The following is a 19,014-nucleotide window of genomic DNA, read 5'->3' on the forward strand; positions in this document are numbered from 1 at the left end:
AAGCCTCTTGAATAATTCACTCCTCTCTACTTCTCTTGCTATCACCTAGCACAGGCCACCCCATGTACGTGTACCATCTAACGGGTCTTCTTCCTGGTCACCTTACTCCTTATCTTACTCTTCTCCAATTTATGCACAGTAATCTTTGAACTATAGCTTTGATTGTTTTCCCTGTCTTAAATTTTTCCAAGTGTCTCTTTGTAACCTGTAGAATAATTTCTAACTGATTAACATGGATCACAGCCTGCCTTCTGATTCTTTGTTCTGCCTTACCCTCTTCCTTTTGCATTCAAAGCTCAAAAATCATTCATCCACCCATTCATTTATTTCACACATATTAATATAGCATATATATAACTTTTTTGAGTTTCTTGAATACACTATACTATACTCTTTTGCTTCTGGTACTTTGTGACTGCAGTTCTGTCTCCAACTCCTGCCCCTGTATCCACCTTTCATTTAGCTAATTTTTACTCATGTCTCAAGTCTCAGTTTACATGTACTTCCAAGAGGCTTTTCTGGACCATTTGTTTTTGGTTAAGTGTTCTGTGCTCCCACTATACGTTCTCACACCACCCCATTCTTATTCTTTCTCTGTTTATGTAACTCTGATTAATGTCTAGCACCCTAATGGAATGCAAGATTCATGAGAAGCAGGGCATAAGAGAGGGATAAATATGGGAGAAAGGTCTGTGATGAAGCAAGATACAGAATAAAAGATGGCTACAGGTAACTATATCTCATGGAAACTATCCCCTTCTTTATGCCCCTCCTACCTTCCCTAGTGCTGTCCCTCTTCATCACTCCTAGGCCACTTTCGCCACTACTACAACACAGATCTCGTTATCTGATTACATATACTCCAGTCAAGTGGCATCAATAGTTCTCCAACGATAGCAGGGCACTACCAAACTCCTTAAAAGACTACAAAATTCTTCCGGGCTTCCCTGGTGGCACAGTGGTTGAGAGTCCGCCTGCCAATGCAGGGGACACGGGTTCGTGCCCCGGTCCGGGAAGATCCCACATGCCGCGGAGTGGCTGGGCCCGTGAGCCATGGCTGCTGAGCCCGTGCGTCTGGAGCCTGTAGGCCACAACAGTGAGAGGCCTGCGTACCGAAAAAAAAAAAAAAAAAATTCTTCCTATTTTCCTAAAAAAAAAAGACCTTGCCCATTCCCATGACTTGTCACAACTGATCCCCAGGTATAACACCTTGCATGTGCACACACAACAGGCTGCATTCCAGACATTTTCTGCTGCTTGCATTCTGAACAACTATCATTTTTCACAACTACTAAGCTCTGGGTGGTTGCTTCTGACTGTCAAGCACACTTAAAATAGACAAACTGGGCTTCAAATTCAGTTCCTCTTTGGAAACAACCCTGACTTCCTAAGTCAACAGCTTCCTTTTTGTGTTCCCTTTCTGTGTGTGTACAGAAGAGGTACCTCATATGCATTTAGCTTTTTAAAATACTACAAATACCACACTTTTAAAATACTATAAAAACTTTGCTGAAAATTAAAGGGAAATAATTATATAAAAAGTGAGACTTCACCCCCCCATCCTCCTCAATGAACACCTTCTGTAGGGTGAGCCCAAGATGAGAGAAATGGTGAGGTGTTCCCTCAGTCAGTCTTAGTTCCCAACTGTATTTCACAATTACTGTCAATCTAGTGTGTAAAGATGAGTATCTATTACACACAGTGGCTCCTAAATGCACGCAAGCAACTTCATCAGGTTCACACCTAAAGAAGCAGTCAACAACTGGCAATATTAGACTTAATGGGCATTGTACAGTACTTTATAGGCAATTTAAGACCTTTCAGGGGGTATGTTTGAATGTTCTAAATAAACTTTAGAATATTCTAAATAAAAACATTTTTATGTATTCTATTAATGTTTATTTTCACTAAGAGACTGAATCCCTAATGAACAAATACAGTTGTTTTGTTCATGTTTATATATCAGGTCTCTAATACTATTTTATAGCATTTCATGAATGTATTTTTATTAAATGAATGAATTACCAGCAATTAAAAGCTCATATGTATTTGATTTAATAGCCCAATTTTTGTTGAGTCTTTTTTTTAACCCCCAGATTCCTGTTCTCTTTCTATATGTACCTGATTCTGGACTCCAGTTTTCCTTCATCCAACTAATTCCTCCTCTATTCCATCATGTCTTTCCCTATTGAGTGGAACCTTTATTGCCTCCTTTCCTCATTCCATTTGCATTGAAACTAGTCTATATCCATATAACTTTGTTTATCCAAACCTTTTAGGAAAGATCTTAACACTCAGTGAGAATAGATTTGAGAATAGACGTTATAGCCACACTGTCAGACCACTGACCATTAGTCCCACATTTCTGCCGAAAACACTGTTTACAAATAGAATAACCCAGACTAAAACCAAAATATTTTCAGAATGCAAAAAGAAAATCAAGTTTACTAATCTCTCTCTGTCTCTGTCTCTGTCTCTCTCTCTCTCTCTCTCTCACTCTCACACACACACACATACACACACACACAATTATTATTATGCAGCAGTTAAAAGGAAAAGGACCAAGCTCTTCAAGGAGATCTACAATAATGATTTCTTTGGGGGATGATATTCTATTGTTTACATCTCTTTTAGCAAAGCAATGCGAATGTGAGCTATTGGTTGGGTATCACAAAGAACTTCATTAAACAGAACTGAAAATAATCATTTAGGATACAAACTGTTAAATGAAATTCTACTTTATTTTTTCAGTTTACTTGTCAAAGTACCTCCTGACTCATGGCATTAAACTGCTCAACACTTACCTTCGAGGATGATTGACATCAAACAATGTGTTATCATCCTCCTCATCATCTTGTTCTAAAGGTGTCAATTCCATGTTTTCTATGTTAGTGTCCAAAACTCCGTATCTCCTAGTCTTTCGGTTTCTTCTTCTCATCCTATTAAATAGAACATATTAATGAATAAAAATTATTTGAATGTGGTATAGATGATCTTTATACTTACTTGTAAACTAAAAATAAATTATCTCAGTTTCTGACATTGGAGGCATTCAATATCAGAATGGTTATATTTCAGAAACGAAACCAATTTACCACCTAGGATTATTAATTAAACAAAAGCTACTCCTGTATGTTTGTGCCATCACCATTTCTTCTGACATACCTTCTTCTCTTTCTGTCACCATATAATGTTGACAGATAATCCCTCAAGTCATAGTTCTGGTACAATAGTTTTACTGAAGGCTTATGTTCCAGCCTTTTTCCCATCTCCTCCATGCCTTCTTACCACTGTGCAGTGTTAGGTACTTTCTGCCCCACTATGAAACTGTATGTATATATGCACTCCAGTTCTAGACTAGGTACACTCCTGGCTGCATATCAGAATCACCTAGGGTATTTTTTTTTTTTTTTTTTTTTTTTTTGCGGTATGCGGGCCTCTCACTGTTGTGGCCTCCCCCGTTGCGGAGCACAGGCTCCGGATGCGCAGGCCCAGCGGCCATGGCTCACGGGCCCAGCCGCTCCGCGGCATATGGGATCCTCCCAGACCGGGGCACGAACCCGTATCCCCTGCATCGGCAGGCGGACTCTCAACCACTGCGCCACCAGGGAGGCCCCACCTAGGGTATTTTAAAAAGCTCCTTACTCGGGCCGTATCGCCATACAATTAAATTATAATTTCCAGGGATAGGAACTAGGCATCAATAGCTTATTAACGTTCTACAAGTGTCTCCAATGTACTGAAAGCCACTATCCTAGATCAATGGTTCTTGAAGTGTGGTTCTCTGGATCAGCAGAATCACAGTCATCTAGGGGCTTATTAGAAATGCAAATCCTCATGCCCACCCGGACCTACTGAGTAAGAAACTGAATTTGGGGCCCAGAAACCAGTGTTTGAACAACCACTCCTTGTGAGTCTGATGCAAACTAAAGTTTGAGAACTACTGCTCTAGAGGAGGGAAAATATTTTAATAATAATATATTATAATATATAATATAAATAATATAAATATTATTATTAATATTTAATATTTTAATATTTGACTATTATCTGTATATATATGAAGACGTCTCAAGATTTAGAACCCTACTGTCTCCTTCTCTAATAACTTGTTCTTTTCCTTCGAATTATTTATCTCAATTTGCATTTATGTGTGCTACGTATGTATTTATTTGAGTGTTTATTTGCCTGTCTCTCCCACTAAGTTGCATGAGGGGAGAAGCCATGCCTATCATGTTCACCACTGTATTGCTACTTTGTAGCACAGTGTCTGATTAAGATTCTCCTTAAATATTTGTTGAGGGTCTGAGTGACATCATATTCTAGTTCAGTGATCCAAATCTGACCCTGAAATCAATGCCTAAATCACCTCCAACGTAACAACCTCAACTCTATACACACAGAAAAATGTTTCACACAAGTATCTATGGGAGTTTAAAAACAAAACAGAAGATAGCAAGTAATAACAAATAAGTTTACTTAAATTCTGATTCACTTTGTATGAGGTAATAAGTGTGATAAGAAATACTACAACTATAGCACCAAGTATAGAGCAATACGAGCCTCTGTAAAAATGATAGTGGGGACCCCTAGGAGACAAACTGTCCCGTGTGTGTATATATATTTGAGCCTTACTAAGAAATAGTTGAGGCTTACTAAGCATCAGGCATTGTGCTAGCTTCTGAGTATAAAGTACCTGGCTGAGTGATCAAAATTTACAAAATATTACTAACTTTAGGTAAAAATCGAGATAATTTCCACTAATCACTGCCTAAAAATCTATTGTATATGCCCACCCAAAGATGGTAGAAAAGGAAACCGAGGTTTAAGTATAGTATTTAAAGCTACAAATATAACCAGTGAAAGAGTTAATACTAATAACTGGCAAAAATGAGGTAGAACTGGTGATGGTATGAAGTATAAGCCTGTCTTTATATAGTGAAAAATTACGTGTGTTTAGGTTGTTAAATTTACAAGTATATATATGTGTGCATGTTTCTATGCATTGAATATGTGTGTATGCTGATAAACATACACATACACACATACCTTATGTAGACCAGAGATCTAAACTTTTTTCTGTAAAGGATCAGACAGTAAATATTTTAGGCACTGTACATCACATATGGTCTCTGTCACACATTCATCTTAACTTCTTCAGTTATTATTTTGATTTTTTACAACGCTTTAAAAGTGTAAGACACATTCTTGGATCATAGGCCTTAGAAAAAACAGGTCAGCAGACTGGATATGGCCTATGGGTCAGTTTGCCAATCTCTGATTTAGACTTATGAAAGTAATTCACAGAAGAACTAAGAACAGAAATGATAGAAGTACTGACACTGGAAGTAGGAATAGAAAGGTATAGGGGAATTATAGTTCACTATTGGTCTTTTTAAACCACAAGATTTAATAACATTTGCACGCATTGCTTTGATTTTAAAAAGTGAATACATAAGAATGAGTGAAGCCACTTGGCAGCTTAAGTTAAGAATATTCAGAGTCATAATTTCTTCTCTTCCTTTTTGCCAGTCTGTTGCTCAACTTTCTAAACCATATGGCTTCCAAACATTCTGGCATTTTCAGTCATGTGAAATTATTTTTGGAAATAAACTAGATTCTTTCAAGTCACATATTACATATCAAATAGTCAATATGTTAATAACCAGGTCATTGTCAGTCACAGGATACCTTGCCAAGTCTTTAAAAAGGAAATGATATGAACATAGAGTTTAAGGACTTTTGACATTTATCTCAGCTGACACTCTTCTCCACTTCCAAGGTCATCATCATACCTTGAATGATTTTCCAATCTTTCAGTGAGTGGCTAATCTAATCTGCCCAACAACGCTGTTTTCTCTTTCTGTTTAAACATTTGACTGCATTGGTGTGAGCATTTTATCATTTATTTCAGCTTCTACTGTCTTTTAACGTGTATATAAATACCACCTTCTGAATCCAAACTCTTTAATAAGAACCTACTTCATATGCAAAGACTGTGTACTCTCAGGCACCAAATAAATAGGGGAATGCAGTTCAGTTAAAATGAATTTAGTATTTTGGTAAATGTCACTAATTCATACAATAAGTCAAATAAAAAACTATATATTGTTAAATAGAATTTAAACTTGAAATGCAACTTCCCTAAGAATGTCTTTCCTAAGTCCAAGGACATAGGCGGTGATGGCTACATGGTCATGACAGCTTTATGGCCATAAAAACATCAAATATAATAAAACACATCCATATGCAGTGATTTTTCTCAGGGAAAGCCAGGAACACTTATAAAGCTTTAAAATTATTGGGCTGATTCAATGAACCGCCTACTTAAAATACTAATAAACATGAAGTGAAAAATACAATACACATAAAAATATACTGAAACTTTAAGTAAAAAGGCTACTTCCATTTTTTAATATGCAGTGTACATTATTTTTAAACAAAAGAGGAGGATTTAAAATTCATGCAATTTTAACAGCTATGGCTCTTTTCCTACAAATTAATGTTTTCATTAAGCTCATGATGCCCAATTTGTCCATGTATGTTAATAACTACATACATATAATCATAGATATGCACAGTTTTCTACCAGACATAGTAAATGCATAACTGCAACCTGAAAAAAAATTTTGTTGGCTCTTCAGTTAACAAAAAAATTGGGACTTTATCTATAAATGTGTAGAGAGGAAAATATGGAAGCCTAAGAAGGCAAAAGAAAATAGCAATATGGTTTGTTATTATATTGAATTATATTCATTCATCACATGGCAATCACAGGTAAATGATCTTGATCAGATACCTTCCAGGTATTCAAGTTATTATTCAAATAGCTGTCTAAAATAGATGCAGATTCCTCTATGTTCCATTATACTCAGGTCGGTAAGAATTATTTCTGTTTAAATAACATGTAAAAGCTACAGTAGAAAACTAAAACTAAACTACTAAGTAAGGTTGATAAAATTTTATGTAAAAATGTATGATGCCACATAAAATAAACACAACAGAATAAAACTCCATTTCATTTTACTACTCTGTGAAAGGAAGAAAACCAATCAATGTAACCTGCTGTAACTTGCTGTACCGATCTGATATTCTTGTTTTAACTGAATGCCTGTAGGGTATTATTAAGTAAGGAATTATATAAGTAATATTATTCCTTAATTTCTTCTATTATGCATTCAAAACTGACTGAGGAATATAGTATTTAGTGTATATTTTATAGACATACACTCTCCTATATGATTAGGCACAATGATAAAGCAGAGTAAATCTTAATAAAGGTACGACTAATGATACAGAATTTGTGTGCCTTGACTTTTTTTGGCAAGAAAAGTGAATTACTGATCAAGAATGGTTTTGGAACTCATTTTTTTTGCACTGAGACATAACTTAATAAAAATTGGTGAGCCACAATTTTAGTTGTCTATGATTTTCATGAAGAAATTCAACCCAATATATAACACACAGTAAAAATTATTTTATCTGAAATCTCTCTCATCTTCATCTCCCATTCACCAAACCTAATCCATCACTGAAATGTCACGTTTTTCAAGAAGCAGACACCAGTAAGAGATGAGTATGTTATGAGTTGAATTGTGGCCCCTGAACATTCATATGTTGAAATCCTAATCCTTAGTTGCTCAGAATGTGGTGTTGTTTGAAAACAGGGTCTTCACAGAGTTAGTCAAGTTAAAATGAAGTCATCAGAATGAGCCCTACTCCAACATGACCAGTGTCCTTACAAAAAGATGAAATTTGGAGACAGATATGGATACAGAGAGAACATCAAGTGATCATGAAGATGGCCCATCTAAAAGCCAAGGAGAGAGACCTGGAACAGAACCTTCTCTGTATTAGTCTGCTCAGTTTGTCATAACAAAATACCATAGTTTTGATGGCTTAAACAACAGAAATTTATTTATCACCATTCTGTGGCTGGGAAGTCTAAGATAAAGGTATCTGAAAGACAGGTTTCATTCTGAGGCATCTTCCCTTGGCTTGTCGGCAGCTGTCATTTCACTGTGTGCTCACATGATCTCTTCTTTGGGTGTAAAGGAAGAGAAAGAGAGCAATCTGGAGTCTTTTCCTTTTCTTATAAGGGATCGGCTCTATTAGAGAGGGCCCCTCCCCTATGACCTCATTTAACCTTTTTTGCCTCCTCACAGGCTTTATCTTCAAGTACAGTCACATATGAATTCTTTGCGGGGGGGGGGATGTAAACATTCAGTCCAGAACACTCCCTCATAACTCTCAGAAGAAACCGACACTGCCAATACCTTGATTTCGAATGTCTAGCCTCCAAAACCATGATGTGATAAAATTTTGTTAAGTTCACCTAGTTTGTGGTACTTTGTTATAGCAGCCCTGGCAAACTAATACAGTATGCAGAGGATTTATCAAGGGAAAGGCTTCTGAAGGATAAAGAGGGAGGGAGCTGGAGACGAGGAGGAAATCCTACAGAGGGTGATACAGGTCTGACACCTGTGAGAGTAGAAAGGATGACAGGATAGGAACAGCAGTACCAGTGCAATGCAATTCTGAGAAAGTTTGGACCAGACCAATGGTATGTCCTTAAGCAAAGCTTGCCTATTAGAGAAGGGAGTCCTCTTTCAGTCACGATGACCAGATTTGGCTACATTCAATCATTGGCTGGAAGCAGGTCTAGGAATCATGGCACTGGCATGCATGCTGTGACAGATCCAAAGCTGTGGAAACTAGAGGCTATCCCCACAGCAGGGTCTCTTAAAGGGAGGTTTGATCAGTGTACCTCCATGGCTGCCACAATCACAAAGTCCAATTGACTGAACTTCCTGAGAATCACTGAAGTTCACTTATAGTGCTTACCACTGCTACTATCTATTGCCTTAATTATTAAAATAGCTTTATAACTGTCTACCTCTGTCTACTCTGGTCACTTACCAATCTCCCCTCTAAAATTACCAGTGGTTTCCTACTGCTTGGCAGTAAATGATTCTGTAATAAGGCCTATAAAGTTCAACACAGGATGGCTCATACTTTTCCCTCTAGCCTCACCTTGCTCTTGACTCTACATTCTACTTCACTTTCTATACTCCATTGACAAAGCCTTCCCTCACTCCCTCATAATAGCTATGCTTTCTCTGACATTGGCACCACAGTATTGCTGTGGTACTGCCTATTCATTTTACAAGGAAGGCTTCCCTTGTGACCCAGCTAGGTCACAAGCACCTATTATTGGCTTCCATACCACCCATGCACATATCCTTTGAAGAACTTATCAAAGATGTACTTGCACTCTTATTTTTGTAATTTTTTATCTTCCCTATTAGACCATTACTTTCATGGGAATAGGAATTAGATCTGTTCTTATCGCTCTGCCTACAGCACACAAGGACTGGCATAAAGCATATGCCTAGGGCTTCCCTGGTGGCGCAGTGTTTGGGGGTCTGCCTGCCGATGCAGGGGACACGGGTTTGTGCCCCGGTCCCGGAGGATGCCGCATGCCGTGGGGCGGCTGGGCCCGTGAGCCATGGCCGCTGAGCCTGCGCATCCGGAGCCTGTGGGAGAGGCCGCAGCGGTGAGAGGCCCAAGTACCGCAAAAAACAAAAAAAACAAAAAAGCAAAAAAAACATATGCCTAATAAATATCTGTTAAATTATTTAACTGAAATATTCAGATTCACAATAGGTCTTGCATGTTCTCTGTATAACAAAGACACCTACAATTTTATATGCAAATCATCCCTCTCGTATAAGAGAAGCCTGAAAGAACACCATCTCCAGAGCCATACAACAGCAAAACCTAAGGGATCTAGCCAATTTTTAAATTGTAATTTGGGTAATGGTCCCCTGGCTCAGGACACACACACACACCCACACACACACCCACACACACAGTGCTAGAATAATTAAGCATATTAAACATGCATTCACTCCAGGACCTCTAAGACACTCATTTAGGATGTTTTAGGTAGATTTGCCCACCTGCTTTAGCCCAAGTGATTCTCATATGCTACCTCAATTAGAATCACCAATATTCAGCTTGTATCCTGTGCTGTGGAGTTCCATTTTTATCTTTTGGGTATGTAAATTTACCATATTATAACATGTAGTTATTCTTCATTTACACACTAAATAATTGAAGTTTATCCTTTCAAAAGCCAAACTATTGTTTTTCTTTTAAAATCTCAGCATTCTACATGGAGCCATATCCAACACTAGAGCTATCCATGCCTTAATATATAGGATAAAATGAGTTAATTCTACTCTTTTTCATCTCTCAAGGATCATTGTAATTATACCACTTTAATGTAAAGCAATGGTGCTGTCATGAGTTATTGACCCCAAGTTGATAGACTACTGAACTTTTGAATCTTTTTGGCTTCTTTTCATAATTATTCTTGGGTCCTCTCTATTGGCTTATAAGTTACCAGGCTCTGTCACTATCACAAGCTTGACCAAGTGCAGCACGAAACAGAAGATTCCCCAGCATGGTATCTATCCTGCCACTCTTCATCTCCCATAACATGTTCACTGCTAATACCTAAAAGTTAAAAAAGAAAAGATCAAATGCATGTTTATCTATGTTTAGGTTATTGCAATGTTGCTTTCTCTGATAGACCCCTTTTCTAAACAAGCTCCTTGTAATTCAGTGTACGATCAGTTCTTGTGTTTAGATTTGTCTCCCATTTGATGGTATTCTGGTGGATATCCCCAGGTAAAGTAAACCTTAAGTAAATGTCATATAGCTTAGCTATGAAGTATCCTACATGAAGGTGCACAGCACATAGCTCCCTTCTCATCTTTCCTCTTTGTCTTTATATAGATTTCCTAGTGTTCTCTTTTAGGCCCTAGAATTTGGGATGTGAAGACTGATAATTCTCCTGACCTCCACCTCTAACAGTTCAGCATGGGTTTATTCCCCAACTGACTTTAAAGTCTTATTTACAAACCAGCGCCTCTAAGATTCATCCCGCCTCACCTTTGACTGGCTCTATGACCAACACTCTAGCAGATTTCTCTTACAACCTCCTTTTTTCCCCTTGCTCCCACTCCATCTCTAGCCTTGTCAGAACTAATCTCTTGCTGATTATAGTTTAAAAGGTCGGATACCACAGAGTATGGTATGGGGGAAATACATTTTTTTTACAGAAAATACTATAAAACCCCCCAAATATATTACAATAGCAATTCTAGATACAGAAAAATTTCACTAAGAATATTACTATTTACCGAGTGTGCACATGTATCAGGCATTGAGCTAAGCAGCTTGCAAGCATTACCTGATGTAATCCTCACAACAATCCTATAAGTATCCTCATTCTAAACAAAGAAAGTCAAAGCTCAGGACAAATTAAATTTGGGACAGTAAATGGTAGAGCTAGGATTCAAATACAAGCAGTTTGATTCCCAAGTCTAGGTTCTTAAACATTAAGCTATACTGTCTTCCTAATGATTCAAAGTAATTCTAACCAACGTCCAAAATTAGCTACCAAACAGTCTTCTGATCCCTTACACAATGATCTTACATTATACCAGTCTGGATATATTGTTTTAAGTGAATTGCATTTTCTGGTTCATCCTTTCATGGTAAAAAGTAATGACTTGGTAGCTACTTACAATAATAAGTACATTTATGATCTTCTGGTTAGGCCACCTCTTAGTTTTGATCACCGTAACAGTATTTGCTTTTTGTTTATCCTAAAGTAAACTCTCTTCTGCCTTAACAGTACCATGATTTTGGTTAGACAGCAACTGAGCCCAGCCCTAAGAGATACATTATGATCATAATAATTGGTGCAACCAATCATGAAAATATAATTTCCCTTTTGCCAGTCATTGTCTAGGGCTAAGTAGATGAAGCAGTTCAGACAAATGAGAGAGAAGGGGTTAACTCAAGTAGTGGGGTTTCTGGGAAAGATTTTTCTCCTTGATAAAAAAAGAACATAGGAAGAGAAGGCCTCTTTTCAGACCCACTTCCCTCTTTCCTATTTGAGATACTATTTTGTGGGAACATAATGCTTAAAGCTGAGGTAGCCATGTCATGGTGAGACAAGGAAAGAAAAAGCCAGAATCCTTGATAATCTCACAAAGTCACTGAACTAAGGCTAAGCCTGCTCATATTCATGATAAGATACAACTACAAACATGTCCTTATGTTAAAGTCACATTTAATTGGATATTCTATTACTCACAGGTAAAAACCTTGTAACTGATAAGGGCATTGAGCATCCTAGCTTCTCTGAGTTAGGTTACCAGTGTTCCATCACCCACTTGTATGTTTCCTTATGATTCTCTTCATTTTAAGAATCTGGATTTAAAGGTGGCCCATATGATAACTTGTCCAACTACTTCTTTACATATAGTCCACATTCAGCACCATTCTATAAACACTTACCAACCACTGTGTCATACACACAAATGGTTTACTGATCTGCCAAAACAAAGATCTCCTTAGCCCTTTGGAGTAGCTAACAGGGTCCAAGGTAGACAGAGATCAGGGAAAATAGTCTCAAGCACTTACCCTACATGAATATCAATTTCTAAGTGAGGCATGGCACGAAAAAGGTTGGGGACCACTACCCTGGCCCAAATTCCCCAACAAATTAACCTCATTACTTTTATCTCCCAGAACTGCACCTGATAAATATTGCTTAAATACAGAAAACTCTATTATCATATGTAGAAGAACAGACTAAAGAGATAGCTTTAGAAGCACGAAATCATCTGTGTGAAACTTTTGAAAATTGTAAATCACTATAGAATTTAAGGAATCTTTCATTCAATTACAAATAAATAAATAAATAAATAAATAAATAAATAAATAAAAAGAAGCACTCTCAGAAGCCTAGATTTTGTCCTTATTATAAGAGAAAATGGAAAAGATCCATGGAAGAGATCAGAAAAGAGTGATAAGAAAAATAATAATCATTATCACTAGTAAAATTCATTGAGCAGTTATTATGTGCCAGGAACTTGGTATAGGTCCTTGAAACAATCCGTTCTGGTAAATACTATCATTTTCTCTATTTTACAAAACCTGAGCTGAACTTTAGAGCTGCTGTGTAACTTACTCAAGAGTACACAGCTCTTGGGATTAGAACTCAGAAAGTCTGACTTCCCATAAGACTATACTGAAAAGGTGTTAAAATAGTAAAAAGGAACAGAAGCCAATAGAGGAAAATTACTGAAGAATTAAATGATTGGTATCAAATGCAGTAGAGCTATTCAGAATAAAGACCCTTCTGGTAGAATAAAGAACATCTGGTAGCTTGGAGGTGATTAGTGACCTTACAGACTGCTGGTCAAATTGCATGACACTTTCTGAGCCACTCATAGGGACTGGTGTTTTAAACTGCTTGGCTAAAAAATATCTAGCAAGGTGGGTATGAATAGTTTATATTCCTCCTTGATTCCTAGAGCAAAGATGGATCAGGGAGGTGTAAATATGTTGTTTTGGTGATGGTATTCTTTTCCTTTTTGCACCCATATTCCTTTATTGGTAGTATCTCTACCACAATAAACAGTCAGGTGAGATGATAATTAAGATTCCCACCACCTCTGCCAACAGATAGACTTAATTTATTTCTCCTTCCATGGAATTTGATTCCTAAGCTGAGGGACAAAGAGACTGAAAACTACTGCATATCTATACAATGGTATGTTCCTGCAAAGAAACCTGTGTGGTATTTTGATGTCTTGTCTCCTAAGCTGACTCAGTTTCTGCCTGTTCCCAGAACCGATTCTCCAGTTTCTCTTTGACTTTCTGAGATCTCAACATTCTTCCAGTAAATCCCCATTAGTTTAAGTTAGCCAGGCTTGTTCTATGTGTTTAACTAAAATAGTAACTGATAGGAGCAGTAATCTAATATTCCTTTAATATTAGAATGAAGCATGAAAGGAAAAGTGTACAGGAGGAGAAAGATGGGGAATGTTATTTCTTTTGAAAAACGTAATAAAATAACTGTTTTCCCTACCCAAACATTTATTTTCTCAGTCTAATCAAACTTAGTTCATTTACTAAATGTCTGAGGGCAAACACTCTACTTAGCCTTGGATAAAAAATGATAAGTAGGGCTTCCTTGGTGGCGCAGTGGTTGGGAATCCGCCTGCCGATGCAGGGGACACGGGTTCGTGCCCCAGTCTGGGAAGATCCCGCATGCCGCGGAGCGGCTGGGCCCGTGAGCCATGGCCACTGAGCCTGTGCGTCCGGAGCCTGTGCTCTGCAACGAGAGAGGCCACAACAGTGAAAGGCCCGTGTACCGCAAAAAAAAAAAAAAAAAAAAAAGATAAGTAAATAGCCTTTGTTCTCATGTTTTTGAGTCTTCCCCAGACTCGCACTGATCCCCGACAAGAACTAAGAACACTCATTCATTAGGCAACTACTTACTCAGTGCCTACCCTATTTTGTACATAACGTTCAGCACTGGGGATATAATATAGAATGAGACAGACAATGAGCCTCTTCTCATAAAGACTATGTATTAATCTTAGGAAGCCTACTCTGTTCCTTCTCTCTCTATATATATTTCAATTTCTACAGAGAGAATCTAATTGTTCTTTGGAATATTTCCAGACTCAAAGGGGAAGTTATCTCTAGTTACATGTTCATTATAACTGAATTAGATTAAAGTAAAACAATATGGACATTTCATGGACTTCAAGTACTTAACAAGTAAAATATTCTCAGTGTTTTCACATATCAGTTAATGAAATGATGATTTTGGCCCATTCTTCCCCCTTGGCACAAATAAATAATGCTGCTGTGTTGTCACAACTATTTTGGAAGTTGGGGGGTCAAAATAGGCATTCACCAAAATGAATAGTTTTCATCCCATAATCTGGAAGCAAAAAGCATAAGTTCTGAACATTGCCCAGACATTGTTAGCATCAGTCAAGCTTTGGACATCAGGTGGCCAACTAAATTTAGGACTTGGACTAAATGAATGTACTAGATGCTGGTTAAAGAGTCCAGTTTTTCTTAGCCATAGGTTCAGAATTTGGCTGTTAACACACAATATTAGTGAGTCATCCAACAGAATCAGACTGAAAAGACTGTACCCTTCAGAGCTTTACAGAAATGTAGAAAATCAATGGCGATAAACAATTATATATAAGATTATACATAAGGTGGAAACAAAATGAAAAATGATCATCCCCAAAAAGTTATCATCAGACCCGTTATTTATATGTGTATGAAACATAATACTTAGGATACTCTGGATATTTATAGGAAATATACAGACAGTATTAGCTAACAATTATATAGAGGGAAAAGTAATTACTGCTTCAATTTTCTTCTAACATTTCTTTATATCAAGAAGAAAGTCTCAGTTTAGTGGTAATATGTCTGTAACACCTCATTTTCTAACTTCCTCTTTAATAGAAAATGGGCCTGGATTTGCTGGGTTTTGTGAACCAACAGTATATAACTCAAATAATATTGTTTCCATCAGTGGTTCTCAAATGTTTTGATCTTAAAATTCCTTTCCGTTCTTAAAAATTATTCAGGACCCCAAAGAGCTTATAAATATGTGGATTATATATATATCAATTATGTGGATTATTAATATGTTAATTAAACCTAAGAAAACTTTAAAATATCATTTGCTTTTTAAAATTAGAATAAATCCACTACATATTAACAGTTTTTTTGTGAAAAATATGTTATCAAAAAGAAAACAGAAAAAGGTGAAAATTGGCATAGATTTAGATTTTTTCAAATCCCTTTAACGTCTGGCTTAAATGGATAGAACTAGATAGAAAATGAAAAGAGAGAAAATAGAAAACAGCTAGATTTTCATATCTGCTTCTGCCTTCAATCATTTGCAATGTGTTGTTTGGTTGAAGGATATAAAGAAACTCCAGGTTCATGTAGATATGAGCTTGGAAAAGGGAGGTGCATTTTAATAGTGTTTTCAGATACTGGTGTTTATGCTATTTTGATAGTACACCAAAACTCAACAAGAGGTAGTTTCTTAAAAGCTAGTTGCAATGTGCAATTTGAAACTGTATCAATGAACTTCTTGTGCCCTATAAACTTAGACTGTATTATTTTGAAAATAGTTTTGATCTTGCAGATCCCCTGAAGAGGTCTCAGAGAACCCTCCCACCCTCCAGGGTTCCCTGGACCACATGTCTACCACTGGCTTACACTGTACTTCTTCAATCGGTTATTTAAGCCAAGGGATGTTGGTTTTCTGTTCACAAAATAATAAATAGATATGTTTAAAAGGAAACTTTCAGTTTAAATAAATCCATTTAAAGAAATATATGAAATAGTAGAGGGTAGGCAGTTACAGGAAAAAATGTGAAATAGTTTAGAAAACAAACCAGTGCATTCCTATAAACCTACCCTCTACTGTATTTATACAGGAGGAAACTACACAGTGCTTCCTCAGCTCTTCTCTTGGCTGGCTCCTTTTAACAGTGAGGTCTTGGCTCTGCATGTCAACTTTTCAGAGAGGTGGTCCCCAACTAACCCAGTTAGAGGCTTTATTATAGATTTTCCAAATCAGTCTTACTACATAGTTGAAATATTTTAATATCATGATTGATGCCATAAAATAACTTTACTTCAGTAACAACGGAACGTATCAAGTGGAAGTTACTTACAACAGTAACAAGTGTCACTAATTGAATTATATAATTCCTTTTCTACTTGATAAGGCATTAAGAGGAGTAGAAAAATAAGTGACAGTCTTCTACTTTTACTCATAACCTGGTACAACATAAAGACCTGGTCTACTTCATCAAAAGGTTGATCATAGTCTTAGGACACAGACATCACGTTAATGGGAAAAAAAGTCAAACAAAGCAAACAATGGATTTTACAATCATAGATGGTCATTAGACTCCATGGGACACAAATTAAACCACTTTAGTCTTCTAGGTCAGTTTCATCATATGTAAAGTGAAAGGTATCATTTACATGTCCATATCTGTACCAAATCTGAAATTTAAGTAATTCTATAATCTAACATTCTGTAGTAAGAATAGGCTCAAAAAACTATTCATTTGTAAGTTTCAACTTTTGAATGACTTAAATTTATAGATGAATTCACTTTGCAAAGGTTTTTTGTGTGTAAGATATCAAATTTAACCATTTACTAATTCAAATTTTTGTAAATTTAAAATCAGGATAGGATAGTTAGGATATTACACATAAGTACCAATATTAAAACAGGATCATATTTATGACATCCCCCCCCCCCCGGCACAGGTATCAGTTTTCCATCTTATCATGCAACCGGTAACACTTTGCATTGAAATATTTAGTGCCATGCAAAAGAATGCTAGATGTTTCTAATAGGGACTATGACAAAGATTGAATCATACAAAATTGTCAGTATTCCCGGTTAAAAAGGTGGAATGTAAGAAATTTCATATACAACCGAATTACTAAGGTGGTGGGTTAAAAGTCAACACTAAGAAACTACTGCTAAAAGAACTTTTCTTCTTTTACGTTTTATAAAATAAAGTACCCATATAATAAGGTCATTCTGCATTACTATTAATTTACTCAAATAAAAATTGATTTAGAGGTTCGGTACTACTAATTTATAACTTATAAATGAAAGGGAGCAACTACTTGGTGGTTTAAATACTCCCAAAGGTACCACAGGCTTTTAAGACATTCATCCTCACAGTCTCTCACTCAGGCAGGAACCCATGATACTGGGGGGTGGGAAGAAGGCAACGCCAGGTCAAAAGATGGCCCATTTCAGGCCTGCAAGGGAGGCTCATCGAGGCTTCGCCTCACCTGACCGTCCTGACGACGAAGTACACCAGCACCGCGCCACTCACCACCATCAACACGGTCAGGGCTCGTTGGGTCATGGGCTTGTCGCCGGGGTTGGGGCTCACAGCGAGGACGCCACCCACTGGGCCTTCTTCCCCCGCCTTCCCGCCTGGGTCTTCTGCTGCAAGCCCCGCCCTGGGAGTGCTGCTATTGACGGCCTCGGCGCCCCGTCGTCCCTCGGCTACGGCCGGAGCGCGGCCCGGGGACTGGGCAGCTGTGGGGCCGGACGGCAGAGGTGGCAGGGTTCGCGGTCCACGGTCCGGAGGCCTGGGGCCCGGCACGGCCTCGGCCGCCTGCAGCAGTACCTCCAAGGGCCCTCTCCACTCAGGCAGCAGTAGCAATAGCAGGAGGGCGGAGGCGAGCAGGTGGCTGAGGCAGCAGCTACAGTGCGTCGCCTTCATTTTCCCCGGACCGCCCTCTCACCACGTGGGAGCTGCCGGGCCCGCCGCCCTGGCTCCAGGTGGGACCATGGGCGCAGTGAAGAACGAAGGGTGACCAAATCCCGGGCTAGGGAACCCGGCCACAGCAGGTGGCAGAGGCGTCAGCGGCTGCAGCTACCGGGAGAACCGGAACTTCGTACATCTCAGCAGCCACTGCTACCAGGGACGCTTTCGGTTGCTAACATGCTGGGGCTGGCGCGTTCCGTGACGTCAGGCGCGCAAGGCCATCTGCGCACGCGCCCTGCCAGAAGGCGCGTGGAAGAGCTCCGTGGTTGGCTCGCAAGTAAGAAAGTAAACAAAAAAAAAGGTGTGTAAAGTGTGCAGCAGCTCTTTGCATGAAGAAACCATAAGAGATTGGAAGCTCATTATTTGAGTTCGTTGGTGCAGAACTGCAGAAACACAGCTAATCATTTATTAAGACCGCCTTGACGTTTCCCTCAGCTCAGGTACAAATTTTAGACAGGTTACTTCCTGCCTCTAGGTCCTTGACCTCTCTCTTTCCTTAGGGCATTTACGTTAGAAAACTTGTAACTGTACATTGATTCTCTGCATTTTTGAAATATAAATCTTTAAAAAAGTTCTTGCCGGTGATACAACCCAGGGCTGTCTTTCTTAAGGAACAAGGAGCCATCCTTTTGAAATGTCGTCAACAAAGAAGATAGCATCCCTATTCCCCAGTCTCTTTGGAAAGGTAGGAGCCTAACTTAGGCAGGCATCTTGTTTCAATTTGTAAAACTACCTCCTGCCACGAAGCTAAGAGAAAATTTTACTTTTTCTTTGGGTAAGGCTAATTAGT

General features: G+C 38.2%; 1 protein-coding gene across 2 annotated transcripts in view; it reads right to left on the bottom strand.

Moving 5' to 3' along the window:
* The window catches only part of FAM174A (family with sequence similarity 174 member A), a gene marked incomplete at its 3' end in the record, with an annotated part of 28,024 nt that extends 9,669 nt beyond the window's left edge, over positions 1–18,355 (bottom strand). Inside the window, exons 1-2 of one of the 2 annotated variants that reach the window (XM_082621466.1) lie at positions 17,740–18,352; positions 2,805–2,939 (exon numbers count right to left, since the gene is read on the bottom strand). In XM_082621466.1, coding sequence (XP_082477592.1) covers positions 2,805–2,939; positions 17,740–18,179 — 575 coding nt within the window. In that variant the 5' untranslated portion in view covers positions 18,180–18,352. Of the gene's footprint in view, positions 1–2,800; positions 2,940–17,739 lie in introns of those variants that run through there. The other variant, XM_082621467.1, reaches the window with a different exon arrangement.
* Positions 18,356–19,014: the final 659 nt, after the last annotated feature.

This window comes from Mesoplodon mirus (assembly GCF_964341445.2).
Source record: "Mesoplodon mirus genome assembly, chromosome: 5".
NCBI lineage: Eukaryota > Metazoa > Chordata > Mammalia > Artiodactyla > Ziphiidae > Mesoplodon > Mesoplodon mirus.